Below are 19,396 nucleotides of genomic sequence, written 5' to 3' on the forward strand. Positions count from 1 at the left end.
AATGTCTCAGCAGTGCTACTATCAACAGACCTGCTAGGGATGAAAGTTAAAGTTTTGAATTATTTAGAGTATATGTTAATCAAACTTGATGAGTCTGTTATTTAGCATGAATTGCTTCACTACCAGTGTTCTGTTGTTTTTCGCAGTATAGACTTTATATTTGTTTGCAAGATTTTTTTCTGAAAATGTCATTAAGAAAGTAAATTGACTTTCCCAACTCTGATGATTACATAGTAACCCAGAAATGAGAATCTGAAATGATTTCTTAGATGTGAACTGCATAACCGAACTGAAATCATAGATAAGGAACTTAATAAATATTTGCAGAGGTTTTAGCTGACTTCATATTTACCATTCCAAACTAAAAATGTGGTCCCAGTCCTCTTATGTGAGCAACACATAGCTTGGTGTGAAGCCAGATTTAAAATAATTTAGCAGGTGATTGCCAGTTAGTTCTTTAAAGATGTAATAGTGGGAATATTGGGTTTTTACCCATATTGAGGATATTACTACTTAAACTTAGAAGTTATAACAGCCAGTTGATTGTTTGGTTAATAGAACCAATCAATAAAATGTACTGTTTTGCTAAGGCACTAGAGTGGTTCTTCAGGAAAAAAATAGGAGAGATTTTAGGTGACTGGAAGAGCAGGGAGAAGTTTCCAATCTGTAGAGCTCTGAAGTTTGGAAGAGTGTAGGATTAGATTACTGTTTTCATGCTGAGCTCTGTGCTGGAGTACAGAGCTTTGAGCTGAGAGGAAACGCTTACCAGTAATCTAGATTTGAATAGTAAGGTTGATTGGAACAGAGAGGTGATGTCTTCAGGTCACTGGGAAGTGTCTTGGGGTGGGGCAGTGTTTCGTTACAGACATCAGCAGTTCTCCAAAGGTTAAGATGTTTGTGTCTGTGATCTTGGAGGGATGGCTCGGAGTACTGTCCCACTGCTAAGCATAGGAGGAAGCCCAAAACAAACTCACAGTGCTGGCAATTGAAAAAAAAAAATTCCTTTGCTCAGGAAGCAAATGCAGTCTGGGGATACCATATCACATTATATTTTTTTCACATCAACAGTAGATGCCCATAATTATCTTGCCTTGTTTTTTGGCTTACCAGTACAAATTCTCTGCCTCCATCACTGTTCATTTGTCTCGTCGTGTGCTGACACAAGAACAAATCCCATTTTAGTTGCAGGAGATTTTTAAGGTTGTGTGCAGAGGAGATAGTCCTGAAAAGTTGTAACAGTTCTTATTTTAGATTGAGAATAGACAAGACACTCCCATTGCCTTGCTTTCTTTTATTAAGACTTTATTTTATAAATTACATTCGGGAAAAGTTTTGTGGTAGTGAAACTTCTCTTAATTTTTTATCCTTTGCATTTCACCTGCCCCCTATTTGATTAATGGAACCAAGTACTTAAACAGAGGACAATGTGAGTTAATCACTTTATGAACAGTGTTAAACCCACATATTTCTTTCATCACTGAGGCACAGGTCACTCTAGGATGGGCAGCTTAGGAGATACTTTACACATTGACCTTATCAAGGCTGCTGACATGACCTCATTTGATTGTTCTCACCAACAATCTAAGGAAGTACAAATCTGGGTGAAGTCCTAATGCTGCAAACAGCTGGATAACCATGTTAGGGAACAGTTGTGAAGATTTCATAGTCAGATTTCATCAGCAGGGTCTCACTGAGGCGTGTCTTGCCTCTGGTTCCAGTCACTCTGGCATTAACAACCTAGATGGCTTCAGTGTACTTAATAAATTTATGGGTAGGAAACTGGGAGAAGTTACAGAACCTGAACTGAAGTTCAGCTTGAGCTTAACAAATTGTAGATATGGCCCAATAAATTTGGAGGTGGTTGATCAAGTATGATTGTAAGCTATTACGTGCTTAGCAACATTTAAAATGAAAAGTACTGAGATAGCAAGCCTGCAGAAAATAGCTGGGAAAGGTTAGGGACGTGCCAGGGCAAATGGGAGCCAAGTAAGTTTTGCTGAAAAAATTCAGGGATGACATGAGGTTTTATAAACAGGTGAGCAAGATAATTATGAAAAAAAAGTAAGCAATCTTTTTGTTCTACGTGGCATACATTGAGATTCATCCAGAACATACCTGCTCAAACACACTTTTCAAGGTAGGTGTAGACAAAATGGAGAAAGTCCAGAGGAGAATAATGAAAGGGAGTGGTGGTGCAGAAAATGTCACCCATTCAGAAAATGGGATTTTTATTTTTAAAGTAAATTAATAAGTGATATAATTCTTTAAGTATTTAGGACTGCTTTAGAGAGAAGTGGAATGGTTTGTGCAATTCAATATGACCAGAGATCAAGAAATGATGGATTAAATGAAATTAAATCTTGGAAAATGAAGTTTTAAATCTTGGAAAATGAAGTTTTAAATCTTGGAAAATGAAGTTTTAAATCTTGGAAAATGAAGTTTTAAATCTTGGAAAATGAAGTTTTAAATCTTGGAAAATGAAGTTTTAAATCTTGGAAAATGAAGTTTTAAATCTTGGAAAATGAAGTTTTAAATCTTGGAAAATGAAGTTTTAAATCTTGGAAAATGAAGTTTTAAATCTTGGAAAATGAAGTTTTAAATCTTGGAAAATGAAGTTTTAAATCTTGGAAAATGAAGTTTTAAATCTTGGAAAATGAAGTTTTAAATCTTGGAAAATGAAGTTTTAAATCTTGGAAAATGAAGTTTTAAATCTTGGAAAATGAAGTTTTAAATCTTGGAAAATGAAGTTTTAAATCTTGGAAAATGAAGTTTTAAATCTTGGAAAATGAAGTTTTAAATCTTGGAAAATGAAGTTTTAAATCTTGGAAAATGAAGTTTTAAATCTTGGAAAAGACTGAGAATATTTTTTAATTTAGCCTGTTAGAGACCTGCAAGTAAATATTTGGCAGACATCTCCTGGGAGCAACACAGATACAGTTGATCCTGCTTTGGAATAGGAGAGGAAGTAGGCAATTTATCAAGGTCCTTTCTAACCTTTCCTTCTGATTTCACATGAATTTGCATTTTAATGGTTTGAATCTCTGAGTAGAGATATACTAGGACTTAAAGTAAAGTATATACTTTGGGGTTGAACACACACCAAATAATGAATAATAGCAGGGAAGATGTCTTGCTTAGCTCTAGGAAACACTGGACTGACTTTTAACACCTCTAATTGTAATTTTAAATTAATATGAAAGTACGTTATCTTTCAAACTTTTGAACCTTGATGAATGAGAAGTGCAATAGCTGTTAAATTTTCAATAATTTTGAGACACATTTTGGGTATGTCCACGGCCTTTAGAGACTGTCCAAAAATGATATGATTTCTTCTGCTTCCAGATTGTGGTTGAAACTATGAACATACTTTGTATCAAGGTCCAGGTTTCTCTTCTGTACAAATATCATTCACAAAACTTATCTGGGACCAGCCTGTTTAATAGTGAATTTAGGCTTCCACAAAACCTAAAATACAGCCAAGCAGTTGTGGTAGGCTTGATCAGAGGTATTAAAGCAAATGTATTGTGAACCACTATTCAAAGCACCTCTTTATTGATTATTCATCTCTCTCTCTCCTTCTCAGTGGTTTTGCTTTTTCCAAACTGGATGTTGTCAGTTGATAATCTCAGCTTTAAATGCATGGCAGAAACAATCTCAGCTTTAAATGCATGGCAGAAACAAAGAAGGTGTGATAGGTAGTGTGGAGTTAATGGTGAAAATGTCTCTTTGAACGATCCTTTGCCTTTTGTTATTTAGTGTAATTTAGAGGATGCGTAGCTGCAAACCAGGCACACAAACTTAGATACAATTTAGGGTGAAGTCTTTAATGCCAGCAGCTCTTCCAAGGGAAGAAGAGTTTTAATGTGCCTGCCTTTCAGGTGTGTCAGAAGAGTGTGCTACAGTAAACTGTAAATGGGACGTACAGGAGATTTTCCCGTTTCCCATACAGGAAATCTTAAGAGTATTTCCATTTATTAATGCAGTTACTAACTCAGGGGATGGCATAGTTTTTACTATCATTGAAATTCCATTTCCTGGTTAAATTCACATAGTTTTTTAGTGCAGAATCGTTTGTAAATGAAATCTGAAGGTGAGGTGATTTGTTGATTATGATTATTTCCGTAAATGTTGTCACAGTCCAGTGAAACTGTGCTCAGTAGTGTTTTATCTCAAATCTGCAGTGACAGTAAATCAAGATCTCTTGAAGTAAGAAACCTGCGTTAAATTGCTGCAAAGTATGATTTATGATAATCTGCTGATGTGGGAGGTTTGGGGGACGAAAATAGGAAATTATGGATTCAAATGGCCCTGTTTCTCTTCTGTTGGGACATAACCCTGCTAATAATGCAGTAAAATATTTAGGCTTTTTTATCATCCTACACCATATAACTCAGGTCATGATTCCCAATGTTCTTATCCAAGGGCAAGTGAGAGGTTTATGTTGAGGCTTGAGTGAAGTTTGAGGGTTCTAAAGGCAAGTTTGGGGCACTGACTACTAACCTTGATTGTACCTCAGCATAAACTTCCCTTTATTCATATCACTTCAGCTGGATATATGTAGTATCCATATATCTGCTGCCCTCAACTAGGAGGTAAAATGTTAAACTTAGATTTTGCAGTGATAGCTGTTAAGGGTATTTGGGCAAAAGATCTCTTTGCTGCATCATAAAGTCAGTGCATTCTAGGCCAAAGGCACATGAATTGGATTCTGTTTTCCTCTTTAGAGGCTACTTAAATGTAGGCCTTAAGAAGGTTTTTGTTGCTGAATGTGTTCTTGATGGCTGCTTCTGAAAGTAAATATATGTAGTATTCTTCATTTTTGAAGTGAAATTAGTGTAGAAGAACCTAATAGCGAAGAAGAGAGCCTGAATTTTTTTAATAGTAATAATAATATAGTTATGTACCTTGTTTGGACAGGTAGGAAAATGCTGTTTTAATTCAAAACATAGGGCATAATGAAACATCTCTAAAGTGGGATGTAGTGCGATCTCTCGGAAGCTCGATGACTGTGCCAATGATGATAGCAAGTGAGTATTCTTAATGAAGCTATTATCTATAAAAATCATATCATTCTTATTAGGGGTTGGATGCACAGAATCACTGTTCACTAAGTTGGGAGCTTATAGCAGGGTACCATTCTTAAGTGCTGTGGAAAGAAATGCTGTAGTGCTTGAGTCCATTGAAAAATTTTTTTTAATTGCTTAGATTAGTCTCTAACCGTAACTTGGCATCATCCTTTTCAGCATAACTGCTTGACAGCTGTTTAGTAATATACAAAAGAAGTCAGAGTTGACTGCTGGGAGGTTCTTTCAGTATAATATTTCGGGACTGAAGCAGCTGGAATCCCGTAGCTTCAGAGCTATATTCTAGGAATGCTGCATTAGTAAGAACATTTTTAATTTGTGAGTTTCTTTTTGATGCTCAAAAAATGTGACTGTTCTCAGAAAAACGCAGCCATTCTGGGTTGGTTTGGTGGGAGCTTTTGGGGGTTTTTTTTGTATTTTGTTTTGTTGAGGTTTTTCTTTTAATAAGAAATGAAGGAAGGTTATTGTATCCCACTTAAGGGGAAAAGCGATATCTGAGGTTGATGGAGAAAAGGCTACTGCTTCTGGCTAATGCTCAGAATTCTGTGTGAATGCCAGAGAGCTGTATATGGCCAAGTGATCTTTGTATGTTCTACCACAATGTTCCTGCCCATTACACTACTGACAAGGGATTTTGTCTTGACTAATACAACTGCTGAAAGCGAAAGCTGCATTCTGAGACTGCTGCCCTCAGTGGCTTTGTTCTCTCTGCAGCGCAGGACTGTGGTTATGTGCCTTACCACACTTTGACACTTGTGCAAAAGTGCTAGGATTGGGGTTTGTGCTTTCATTCTGTTCTGCTTTCTAGAGTAAACGACAGTGAGTTGGAGCTTCATAGGTCTGTTCACCATTTTAGGAGAGATGTAGCACAGACTGGTTTATGTGTGATGCTGAACGCAGGCAATAGTATGGACAAAAATGTCACTGATGCAACAACAGCTAGTAACCAGTTAATACCAGTTCTTAGAGAGGAGCTGAGCTGCTGTGGAACATGGAAGAGCGAAGAAAAAGGCATTGACCTCCTCATTCAGTGATGTCTCCTGTCCTCTTTCCGTTCAGTCCACATACAACTTGTACAGCTCTCCAGAAGCTGGAATTTTGATGCATGTGAAGGATACATTTTTAACATCTTGCAGGAATTTTCTCATTTATGAATCAATCTAGGGTCGTTTACTAGTAGGAAGAATTACAGTTGCTTCAAATGTGATGTCAGCTAACAAACAGTGGGAAGGAGTAAAGAAGGAGCATGTCATATATGTTGAGAAGAATGCCAGTTAAATTGAGGGTAACAGCTGAATTCCTGAAGCCACGGGAGGATGTGCATGTTAGTGTTTTCAGAGGTCTGTTATGTGTGAATGATCTGTGTGTAAGGGCCTGGATAGAACATAAGTTTTAGTAAACATTTCAGGGAACTGATTTATAGGAAGAAAAACACCTGTTGCTAGGAAAAATAAGGAGTGTATGTGGAAGGAGTGTTTTAATTCAGACTGAAAAATTTTTGAAGTCAACAGTGGCAGATTTGTTGTCTTCTGTGTAACAGCAACCATATTGGAATTTAACAGGGCACAAATACATGTCTGTTAAGTTGTTTCAGTAATCCCTCTTTTACTAGAGAAACTTACAGAATGTGTGGCAAGAACAACAAATTGAAATAATCTGACAAAGGTTCTGACAAACCCATGACATGGAGTTAATTAGAACTTCATAAATTTGAAGTGCATTGTCTGATTTTTTAATACCTATTTACAGTATAATTTTTACTTTTGAAATTGTGTAAAGACTTTAAAGTGTGCACAGAATAGATCTCTTGTGGCACGTGTTGTTTGCTGCTCTAAGGATATCAAAGCAACTGTTTAATATCTAGCTGATGCTGTGAATGTTGCTGAATTTATTTTCATTATAAATTCTTCTTGTATTATAGATACTAAATTTTATTAAAATATCGTATCTTTGGGATTATTAGCAAATATGAGAGTTTTGATATTAGAGTAGTACGTTAGTAAACCTCATGATGGTCATGTACTGCTGGTAGACATTTTAGAAACGTAAAATAATGACTCTTTTATTTTTTTTCTTGGCTACCGTTTCTTTTTCAGGTATGTAAAACTTCACTGAGTTTCTCTCCTTTTTTCCCCCTGTAGTTGCATGTGATGTCTGTTAACTCCTGTTTTCTCTCCCTACCTGAACTTAGTTTGGAAATACTATTAGTAGTTACATGTCTCGGTATATTTGCAGTGATTTGTGCAATAGTAGCATTCTAATAAGTACGTGTAAAGTTGTTTGTGAGTGTTAGAATAACCAGCATCCAATAGAAAGTGTGCTGCCTAGAGTAACAGGTGGTCATAATGTTCTCTTGGATGTAGGTAATAGTGTATTAGATCACTTAAATGTAATACTTTAGAATTTAAGAGCAATTTGTTTATATGTAATTTTTCTCTCTTTTTATTACACTGCTTTCCCAGCAAGGACAAGTTTGGAAGGTTTGCAAAGCTTTTCACCTTCCCTTTGCCCGCTTGCCCGCTTTCAGAATCGGTCTCATACTCCATGACTTCTGTCTCTACAGTCCACAACTCGGTCATAGAAATCAATGGGGGAGAGTTTTTTTTTTAAGGGAGCTGCCATTCGAGTTCACTCTGTTGCACAGGAACGCCTAGCATGTAATTTAGTTTTGCATGAGACACGAAACTCCTTTGCAAACCCCCGTGAGGAAAACAAAACTGAGGCCATATTTGAGACAAATGCGGTTTGAGCGCAAATTTTGTCATGTAAGTAATGCTGCTTTTAATCTGTTCCTCCAAATGAAGCGGTGTGGCATGGCTGGCTACTCAGAGTAGTAGAGAAGTAGTAGTGTGTCTGACAGCATGCACTGGAGCTGGCAACAGTCGGTGCTTCCTCAGTCCTTTGTCCACAGAAGCTGCTCTGATCTGCCTCCGTAAGTTATTTGAGAGACCTAACACTTAGCTGCGACTTCACAGCAAAATTTAATGAGATTTCTCGATTCCTGCTTTTAAAGCACAGCCTATGCTGCTCTAGGAGTAAAGAACACGAGCAAAACTTCAGTTCTTAACCTAAGGAAATAGGCTGCTTTAGGCAAGTACTGGCGGTTTGACTGTGGGGTGGAAAATTGTCTTGCACTTGACAGTTGGAAGAAAAATTCAATGCAGATTGGTGGGGGGATGTTAAGTTCTGTTGCACAAAGGATAGTTGAATCATTTAATGTGCCCAGCACTGTCCTCCACAGATGATGACATGACTGAATTTTCTAACAGTTTGTTAACTCCAGATGAATACAACACTACCTCAAACCAGGAATAGGATTAAAAGGAAACCATTTTTTTTCTCCTTTTTTTAGGATTGAGTTTTTCCCTCACTGCTGTTCTGCACTAACTGCTTTGATACTTCCATGCATCTTTTTCAGTAGAAGAGCATCTCTGTACTGTTTCCCATTGCATATTTCAGCTGTGACAGTCCCTGCACTTTGCCTTTCATTTTATCACCTGCTCACTAAAAAAAAAAAAAAAAAAAAAATCAAACAGAAAAAGAATCTTTCTAGTTTGTCTTCAGATTTGCAACTATCACTTAGCTTTAGGTGGATGATTGTGTTTCTACTTCACTTTTTATTGTATTTTTTTATAGGCATGTGGTGACCCCAAAGCCAAACCATCCTATCTTATTGACAAAAACCTGGAATCTGCTGTCAAATTCATAGTCAGGAAGTTTCCAGCAGTAGAAACACGCAACAACAATGTAAGTAACCAATGACTGTATAAGTATTTTTCTCAATACCCTTTCACCACTCAAATCTGAGAGGTTTTATGTGTTCTTATGAAGCACCTGAGGCTGACAGTTGCAGTTGGAAAATAGTTGTTGATTCAAATGCCTGAGAGAAAACTTGAGAAGGAACTGCCTCTAAGGAGAGAACATTACACTGTAACTCTGGGTGGGTTTTGTCAGAGTAGGACACTTTCTAGTTTTCTTTTTGCCTGCTCTCTTCTGTTCCATTTCAAAGAACCATCAATGAGAAGAAATCCCTGAAAAAAAATCATGCCTTACTTTAATAGGAGAAAATCCTGGTGACCGAACTGATTGCAGAAGATAGAAGTTGCATAACTTTATTTATGATGTGTCCTGACCAGCAGATCAGTAAAAGATACCTGGTTGCAAAGTGGGAAAAAAATGTTTGTATTTTACAGGTGTTCTTGCCTATGGGGTGAGTCCCTGTGGGGAAAAAAGAATGCCTTAATGAATAAGGAGAAACCTCATGAAGTACAAAACCAGGGAAATATAATTATTTCCTCTTGAGATAGTGAGTTCAGTTCTAGTAGTAAATTAAATTTCACCTTTCTGAGCGAGCCAGTATTGCTGAATTAGACTTTGTAGCCTTTTGGAGGTAATTAGCATTATTGGATTACAGGCAGACATTTTGGCAGGTGATGTGCACTTGTTTTCCTGTTTCAGTTTGAAAGACAAGGGAAAGATTTTTTTTTTTTTACTTGCTCATATTTCTTTCTAAAGGCAAAAAGTGGAGGTAGGTGTTGGGTTTGCATGTTCCCTGCATGCAACTACGTGCATGTGTGCTTGGGAGGTTTAGGCTTGCTTTAAGCATTCAGGTTTCTGCAGAATGGTAGTGGTAAGAACAATGGGAATAATTAGTTTCTTTTACATTGCCATCTCAAAATTTTATGTAATCTCTCCAGTAATACCAATGGGGAAAAAAAGAAAAAAAAACAACAGAGAAAAACTTTCCCTTATGGAGGAAACAATTTCAGTAACCATGTGCTTTCTCACTTTAAAACTTGTACATACTTTGTACTCCTTAATATTGCTCATTTTTGTGTTGAATTTGATTGTGTGAGTAACAAATATTGAAATTCTTTATCAAGTTTATGTAAAAATAAAAAGCCCTTTTAACCATGTTTGGTAAATGCTTCTGTATTCTCTAAATTTGAGTGGCAGATCTACTATTAAAAGTGAAAGTGATATATATATATATAATTTGTTTAATGCAGTTGCATGTGTGCTCTAAATGTCTTGCAGTTGTTGACTGTGAATTTGGAGCTTAACTAATGATAGATATTTAAGGATTTGGTCCTGTATAGTTTGTGGAAAGAGGTTGAAGCTAACTTGCTGTGTTTTGACAGTCATAGTTTCTAAAATAGGACATGCTCATAATGTTTTGTCATTGCCTTGTGTTTACTTACCATGAGCCAGCCAGTTGACAAAAGCCTACCCTCCTTATGTATGAGCACAATTTAAAGTAGGATTTTGAGCTCTTGCAATAGGCAGCTGGGGTTTCCTTCCTGTGGTCAGAGCTGATGGCAGTTTACTCGTCTTAGTTATTTATAGATGTTTCCTGTAGAGTGTTGTATCTCCCAAAAAAGAAACCTTTACCCATTACAGATACCTCATGAAACAAAAGCCATGTCATGTGCAGAGAAAGTTCTAGTTTGAGGTAAAATCAATTTTTGTTTATAAACCTTAGCTTCGAAAAGGTGTAAGCATCAGCTTCCTGGTCAGGAAGATGTTTCCCTCCTGCCCCGGCCAACTACCACCTCACCATGTATCAGGAGGGCACACCAGGGAGTTCCTTCAGTAGGGAAATGGGTCATCAGAGCTTTAAAAGGGCAAGAAACTTATTGGAACAGGAACACATCAATTAAAGAAATATCACAAAGGATTCCTGCAGTGGAAATAGCTGAGAAATCATGAGCTGCGTTTCCTCCTTGCCGTGAAAATTCCGGGGCAGCCTTTCAGGAAGGGCTTTTGGATTTTATATGTTCAACAAACACTGCTTAGCACTGTTAGTAGTACCTTTTCACATGTCAGTAGGTCATGTTGCCAAACAGGTTTGCATTCAGTTGGAGAATAGGTAGTGCCAGCTTTTTTTTTTTCCACCCTATTTGTAGCTGTTGGTTTGTTTTCTCTCAGGTACCATCTTCTGCAGTGTTCTGTGTCTCAGAAATGAGCAACACACTGAAGACTATGAACAGTGTCTGCTGTAATCAGATGAGCTTGAAAAGCCTAAATTTTCATTCTGTTGAAACAAGAGATTCTGTTATATTTGCTATTGATAACTGTTACTTCTTTATCCATGAAAAACACAGCTCCTGATTTTGTTCCTTCTCCATTTTGACACTGAGTCAGACTAGAGCAATGTCTGACAGTCACTGATTTTCAGTATTGTTCCAAGAATGAAAGTTTGTGGACTGTTGAAACAGTGAAGTGCCTGATGAATCCTTGCTGACCAGGCTGGGAAGTGGAGTAGCTCATCTTCCAGAGGGTCAATTATAGATAACTCTGCACCTCATCAGTTCATAACTCTCTCTCTCTCTCTCTCTCGTTGCCTGAGTGCAGTCCCTGTGATCTCTTACACTTGCCATTTCTTTTCCAATAACCATTGTGAACCACATAACCTTGAAAATGTGCAGTTTGAAGACCAGGCTCTTAAATTAACTGTTAAGGAAATTGGCCAGCAATGGAGTGTTGCTGCATAGTGTATGGAATATCTGCAAAGGAAGGATGTATGTAAGCAAAAACTTGAAGGACTGAGAAAGTAAGAAACAAACCTTTTGGAGTCCTCTTGGAAAACAAAAGTATATTCTGATTTTGGGGAAACTGTACTGTTTATTTTAAATTGACTTAAGCTTTGTTTTGAATAAGCCTTCCAAGCTACATAAGCCTTCCAAAAAGCTTTCTAACACCATCATTCTTGGTCAGGTCGCTGATCTGATTGTGCTAATATCGACTCAGAGTAGCATTTATTTTTATTGAATTTCCTGGACTAGCATCAGAAGAAAAGTTCCAAAGTAAGGGATGCAGAAGCAGCCTGATTTTTCTGAGGGCTTTTTAGGTCTCACCCTCTTATAATATGTACAGGCAAGGCTCTTGCCATAGATAAATTGAAAGAGAACCTACTTGACTCAAAAAAAAAAAATGTCTTAGGACCTGAAAGTTACTCTATTCTCAGTCAGTGCTAATACTTAATGTCTTTTAAAACCAGAATAAAATACTTAATGCCTTTTAAAACCAAAATAAAATACTTCACAATGGGGAGCTGGAGATGCAGGGAGAAAGGACATACATTTTTTATAGATTGTGGATAGAGTCTGTTAAATCTGCTGCCTGCTCAGGTAAAGCTCTGTGCCTTTGTATGATGAAGCTGTAGTCTCCTTTTTGCTTTCCCAAACACCACATATGGCAAGTAGTGAGAGTATCTGCCTTCTTTCTTGTGCATATGTTTTTCTTTTACTCAGATTGCTCCTCAGCAATTCTTTTAGAAAAACTTCTTAAATTTTTGAATGTCTGTTGGAAAAGTTGAGGCTCCGTCATTGCTTAGCAGTCAGCAGACCAGTGAAGCATCTCTTGGAAGTTTCTTAGGAGATAGTTAGTGGGAGAAATGTCTGTTTTCCAGATACTGCTGATCATCATCATCTAGTAGCTCTGTTCTCAGTATTATTCATATCAATTCCATTCATGTTTTGCATTGACTACACATTGAATTTCTTAGGAAATAGTATTCTGAGGGTTTATTTACCTGGTTTAACTGTGCTAATTTTCTGCTGTATTGTGTCAGTGGGGACTGGAAATAAGATCCCATGGGAGCAGAGCACATGCTGTGTGAGCATTTCCAGCCTGCCTCAGTTAGGATCTTTAGTTTGGAATTATTTCACTCGAGATATTATTTAATTTTTCTTCACAACTGTGTTGCCTTTTTGCCTTTTAGATTCCAGTGTATGTGCTTGGTCTGCTGTGTCTCACAGTTTCACTTAATTGTGAGCTGTTTGCATAGCAAATTACCTGAATGTGGGAGAAGTGTTGTGGCACAGAGTGGCTGGACCTCCTTGGCTAAAGCTTATTAGAAATAATTTATGCATGCTTTTATTAAATGCTTTCTTCTATAACAAGAAATTGAAATACAGACTTTATAACCAGTCTTGATTTTTAATTTGTGATAGGTGCTTCCAGTAATTAGTCTTTTTCAAAACACTTAATACAAATAATCATTTGTTTTTTCCAAGTATGTCTTTCAGCCCCTGCAAGGGGTACAGTGCCTCAAGGAAAATCTCATTTATTTGCTTGTTTCTACTGAAGCTCTTAATATCGTAATTTGCACAGCACTAATGAAGATAATTTAGAAACTGTCTTCTGTGGAAACATAACTTAAGGATCTCAGCTGTGCTGCCTCATCTATTGGTAATCCTTTTTCACTAGGAAACAGTCATTTATTTTTGAGGAAATTATATGGTCATTACAGATGTGACAGCTGTTTCCTTAAATTATCCTCAGATTCAGTAAATTTTAATATTTTTCTCCAGCTTTCTGGGATGATAGATCTCTTCTAGGGGAGACTTGATTTTTCAAATAACTTCCAGTTTGCTTAAGCAACAAAACTCCAACTCCCTGTACTCCACCATAAAAGTAACTGACCCCCTGACCATGAAAAACTAAAACCCTTTCCAGGTAAGGGGATGCCCTGCACAGCTGCCTGTTCAGCTCTGCTCCTGCTCAGGGAGTTTCTAGTGCTGAAGGGACCACAAATGAGATGGATTTTCCACAGCCTGCTGAGGCAGCAGTTTATTTTATGGGAGTACCCCTTGCATGAGTCAAGTCAGATGATGAGTAACCATTCTCTTTTCAGCTTTGTACAAACAGTGAAGATTTCTTATGCTTGAGAAAAGGATAAATTAATGATATTTTGCAGTTTCTTCTGAAATAAACTGTGTGCAACAAATAAAGCTTTATCTACGTTTTTCCTAAAAAATCATTCAGAATTGAAATTGCTCCTCTAGTGGCTTGCTCTGACACAACCATACCTGCTGTTCTGATTTCATGTGTCTGAAGTCTTCAGCTGTTACCTACATAAGACTGACTTAAAATGACTCATCCCATAATGTAATCAGGAGTATAGCATGTAAAGCCTTTCAGCCTGACAGTCGTTTGCAAATGGCATTTTTTCTTAGTAGTTTCAAAAAGTAATGTAAAATCCTGAAATCCCTTTAAAATGTTTCACTGAACAGAATTCTCGTGATGTAACTCTAGATTTTTTTGAAATTGTGAGCGCTGTCAGCAGTGTTTACATCATGTTTATGTTCATGGCTTAACCTTTGACTGGGCATGAATTTGAGATGGAGTAGCATCCAAATACAGTTTAATTTTTTATCATTATTTGTAATAAATCACTGTAGCACACTGCTGTAAGTGTCCATATGAATCACTTACCAAGGCAAATCAAACTACTCATGTGCTTGCTCTTGTTGCTTCATAGTGTCTGCAATACCTGCAGAGGAGTAAATGTGTGTAGTACTTAAGATCCTCATCCATTAAAACTCTCTTTTGATTTCATGATTGACGCTGAACAACTTGGCCTTTAAAAAACAAAGAAACAACAAACCCCCCCCTTATTAATACCTAGACAGTATTTCAGCTAAGCAGTGTTAGTGAGATGGCATTCTAAAAATTGTATGGTCTGTAAATGAATCGTAAAAAGCTTGCTAAAATTGTAAATGAAGATGAGAGAGTGGGGAAACTGTTCTTTGTGGCTGACAGATAAATCAGTTTATAAAGAGGAGCCTCCCTGCTCCAGTTGGCCATCGTTACTAATAATATGGTCAACCCCAGAGGCCATAACATTTGTAGAGGGTCATGGGTGGCTATTTTCTTTTTAAAACAGTTCACTTAGTGCTAAGAACATGAAAACAAACCAAAAATAGATTTTGCAGCCGACAAACATAAGTTAGTAAACATGTTAAATATTCTGTTGCATCTTTTTATATGCAGCACAGCACTTTGGAGACTGCTTTTAACTGGAAGTAAGAAAACCAAGGACACATTTGTCAATCTGCAGTTAGTTTACAGAATTTAAAACTGATTTTCTTCATTTGATCAGATCCTTCTATCTTTCCCTGCTGTTCTGCTGTGGATTTTGTAGGCATGGAACTTTGTTCAAATGAATTGAGTTTTTCAAATCTTTGTCTAATCACTCTACAGGTGGCAAGTGTAGTGACTGCAACAAATGACAGCAAGAACACTGACAGTGATAATTTACCCCTATCCTCAGAATTTTAAGTCAGAATTAATAATACTGCTTTTTGGGGCTTATATTCCATCACACTGATGCAAGAAGCAGAAAATTCCCCTAGTGTCTGTTCCTGGAGCATGAAATAAGTCATTTATTCACATGCTACTGCTACCAGTCAAACACAATAAAAAATGGCAGGAGTACAGTTATCCTCTGGTTTTTCACACTCAATACTTTCTGAACAACCTTTTCTAGTTGTCTTGTGTTTCTCCTGAGCCTTGATATTAAACTGGTATTTATTCACATGGTTAATATCCCAATGGCTGCATCATTACTCTCTTGTCTCTGAACCATCATTCCTGTAGGCTCTGAGTGAGGCTGTCTTACACTTTCTCATTTGTTTTCTGCTTCTTTTAATGTGCTTTCTCTGCGTACATAATCAACTGTGCAAAGATTTTGGGGACTTAATATGAATATCTTGTGGATAATATACTTCACAAAGTGTTAGCTTCACTCTCTGGTATTTAAAATCCTCATTTGTAAATAATATTCTGATACGATCGGACATGTGATACGTTATTAATAGACAAAAGAAATAATTTCAGATTAATTATTTCAGAGGTTTTTTTATCTTGCTATATTATGCTGAAATTCCTGCAGCTTTTCATAGGTCTTAAATCTAATTTACCTCATTAAACAAAAATACTGTTGGTATAATTTGTACTTTAAATTCATAGAGAATAAGTAAGCCACTTACATGTAACCAAACAGCAAGGCATGGTTAGCTATAGTGAAAACAATCTTTTAATGCTAGTAATGTTTTTAAGAGTTATTTCTTCAGTTTATCCTATTTTAAAACTTTTGTTGGATACTGAAAACTGTTTGATAATAAATTGCAGGCAAGGTTAAAAAGCCTGAAACCTAATACAAAATGATACAGCACTAGCAATTTCTCAACAGCTGTTAGGAAATTAGTAATGGAAAGTTTTGATGCAGTGGGTGTGGAAAGAGCTACACCCACATTCCTGAGTGATAAAAATGCAGATAAATATCCAAGACACTACATGCTGTCAGCTGTTCTAAACATCACTCATCAGACTGTGCTCTATGAATGGGACTCTTTGCCCCATACTGATCAGACAGTGGTCACAGCCTAGGTGTTGTTTTATTTCGATGCTACTATTTTAAATAAAATCTTTTTGACCCTTTGAACACTCAGAATTGCAAGAATGATCATCTTATGGAAAGAATGATCATCTGTAGGAAAGCAGTAGCATCGTTGAAGTATAAATGTTTCTGGGAATACAGGTAACTAGTTAAGAATGCACAGCAGTGGTTCCATAATTCTTAGTTGAGTGTATAATTCCCTATACTCCATACAGCTTCACAGAATTTATGAAAATTTATTGGTTTTTTTGCAGCTGTGGTTCCCAGCACCATCTCTCTTTTTGCTCTATCTCCCCGCTTCATGTGTCGTGCCTCTGAAATTGTGGTGTCCTGCAAGAGTGGACACTCAGTTGCTATTTGTTATACCAAAAATCAATTAAGTGGAAATAACATATTTCCTAGTGCATGAGATTTATCAGGACAAGTTAGAAAATGAACACGTGTACTTGCAACTCTTTTTTGTTTAAGTCTCAGCTGATGGCTACATGAGAGAGACTTAAAAAATATATAGGAGAGGCATTCAAAGTCCGATCCTTTGCAGTGGTGTAAAAGTAGGCAGGAGTATTTTATAATGGAGCCATTCCAATTTACTCTCTATATTGCTGTCTTCCTTGGCTGTAGTGGAAGCCTCATGGATCAAGGCTGCTAAAAAATCATCATCACCTCTAAAAATTCAGAGGAGAGAAGCAAGGATGATTTTATCACAGTAGTGGTCCAGCCAGTCTGCTCTATGCATTTAGAGGAATTTTAATGCTTTACATAAAACTGAGAACACAAGGCACAGCTTTGTAAAGAGAGGGAGCTGAAGTAGCATACTCAGTTCTAATCTCTCAAATGACAATAAGCTAACAATTTATTAACTCTTTCATATAATTGATTACTCTTTTTGAGAAGAAAATCCTATTTAACTTGATCAGTCTTTCATTTAAAATCTTGCAGCTTTTTGGAGGGCACTTTTTCCTGTTCAGTGTTACAACTGCTTTAACTCAATTCATGTATCGGGAAGGAGACTTAATTCATAGCTGGATATTGCAAGTTAAATAATTGGGTTCTTCAGTGCTGTGAGACTGTAATACATAGATAAACAGAATAGCTGTTCAGTAGCAGCTAGTTTTTTGTGTTCTTAATTGTCCAAGTGTCTGGTTCCCCTAGAAAATTTTGAAAAATAAATGATATTTCGTTGTCTGTTTAAAATAATAATAAAAAAAAATCCATGTGAACTATTTTATGCCTTTGTATTCACATTTGCCTTTTCCATTTTATCCACCAGTTTCTAGTGCTAGTGTTTTGCTTCTTTTTTTTGTTTGTTTCTTTATTTCTTTGCTTTTGTTTGAATGTATTATTGTGTTTATATGGAACTGGTCCAAGAACCGTTACTGTATTTTATGTTTGTATCTACATTTTATTTTGCATGCTTAACGTGGCTTTGCCTGGATATTCTTTTTGGTAAGTTCAGAATTTAAAAGCATAATGTTTTTCTGTAGTAAAGTTTGTAACCTGCCGCCTTCTTTTCTCCTACCTCAAGTAACGTCATTATTTTATTTATTTTTATTTTTTTTGGCATACTGATTTGTGCTCATGTACTGTTCTGCTTTGGCTAATTATACATATGATAACACTGTTTCCCTAACTACCCATTTTCATCTCTAGCTGAGCTAAACAATATGACTCTGGTACTAATGTGTACTAATGTGACTTTTATCTTCAAAGTATAGTTGGCAGCTGTTAAAATGATCTGTGCTGAGGACTCTGTGTGTGTTTGAGACACACAGAACCTCAATCTTAGAAAACCATGTTGCAGCTTCTTTGCATAGCCTGGTGATTACTCAGCGCTTCACAGGGATTACTTTGCAGCAGTTTTCTCAAGATCTTCTAAGAACAGTGTGCCTGTTTATGTTTCTCTTGTAGCAACAGCTTGCTCAGCTCCAGAAAGAAAAGTCAGAGATTCTGAAGAACCTGGCATTGTACTACTTCACCTTTGTTGATGTAATGGAATTTAAGGTAAGGTATTACACGTGTCAGCTGTCCCGTCACATCAGGGTTTTGTCACTCCATTTATGAAATAAAACTGTGTAATGGAATAGCTGGACTTGTAGCTCTGTTCTTCAAATAAAGGAAGAATCGAAATCCATCACTAGTCGTTGTAAAATTATTTAATTAGCTCTTTTTAGACTAAAGTTACTCCTTTGTTTTTCAAGGACCATGTCTGTGAGCTGCTGAACACTATTGATGTTTGCCAAGTCTTCTTTGATATTGTAAGTTTCTGGGTTTACGCTTTCAAAAATGTTTCTAATCAGACTCCTGTGGGGAGAAGGATTTGCTTATGTTAGCCCAAGAAACATGACATATCTGGTTATAAATGCAAGAGAAATAAAAATGCTTATCTTCAGGATTTCTAATTTTTATAATAGCTTGGAATCAGAGACAGACAGACTGTTTTCAATGGGCTTCTTATGAACAGTAGTAACAACGTTATCTGTTATCAGACATTCAAATCTTCCTGTAATTTTTGCTTTATTGCATCTACAAATTAATTCTTAGGTTCTACTGTTACTTGTATGCTTAAGCCTTATGAGATTCACAGGACAGGAATATTACTGGTGTCCACATAAGCTATGTGAGGAGGTTACTTCTGGGGTTGACTAAAGCAAGTACAAAAGCACCTAAAAGAGTTATATTTAAAAAAAAAAAAAAACACACAAACAAAAAAACCCCAACTCAATATGCAAAAAAAAACCCACAGGGGGAAAAGAAAAAAAAAAACAAAACAACAAAAAAACCAAACAAAAAAAAAATCCCCTTAACCTCAAAACTCCACAGCCAAACACTGTAGAACCCCAAAAGAAAACCTCAAATGCCTTTTCCTCTTTGTGTCAACCTTCTTAATGTTCATAATGTCACCTTGCTAGTTTTAATCATTATTCTAAATTTGGCTTAGTTTCATAATATAAAAAAGGAGCAGGTATATATCCTATGGAATGATGTTACCTTTTCACATTACAGAGTCTTGTTAAAATAGATTTCATAAGCAAGGCACTGCAGACTGCTTAGTAACATCCAAGAAAAATTTTCCTATCTGTCAGGTAACATGTGACTTTTAAGCCTGAAAAGATTTATTTGCTTGCTT

At 36.6% G+C, this 19,396-nt stretch overlaps 1 protein-coding gene across 3 annotated transcripts in view; it reads left to right on the forward strand.

The window, feature by feature from the left end:
- The window catches only part of NCKAP1 (NCK associated protein 1), a 58,680-nt gene that overhangs the window by 3,415 nt on the left and 35,869 nt on the right, over positions 1-19,396 (forward strand). Inside the window, exons 2-5 of one of the 3 annotated variants that reach the window (XM_029959613.1) lie at positions 7,547-7,564; positions 8,721-8,831; positions 18,178-18,270; positions 18,468-18,524. In XM_029959613.1, coding sequence (XP_029815473.1) covers positions 7,547-7,564; positions 8,721-8,831; positions 18,178-18,270; positions 18,468-18,524 — 279 coding nt within the window. The remainder of the gene's footprint in view (positions 1-7,546; positions 7,565-8,720; positions 8,832-18,177; positions 18,271-18,467; positions 18,525-19,396) is intronic. The other 2 variants (XM_029959614.1, XM_029959615.1) reach the window with 2 other exon arrangements.

Source organism: Manacus vitellinus, unplaced genomic scaffold (genome assembly GCF_001715985.3).
Source record: "Manacus vitellinus isolate BGI_N305 unplaced genomic scaffold, ASM171598v3 scaffold_20_pilon, whole genome shotgun sequence".
Lineage (NCBI taxonomy): Eukaryota > Metazoa > Chordata > Aves > Passeriformes > Pipridae > Manacus > Manacus vitellinus.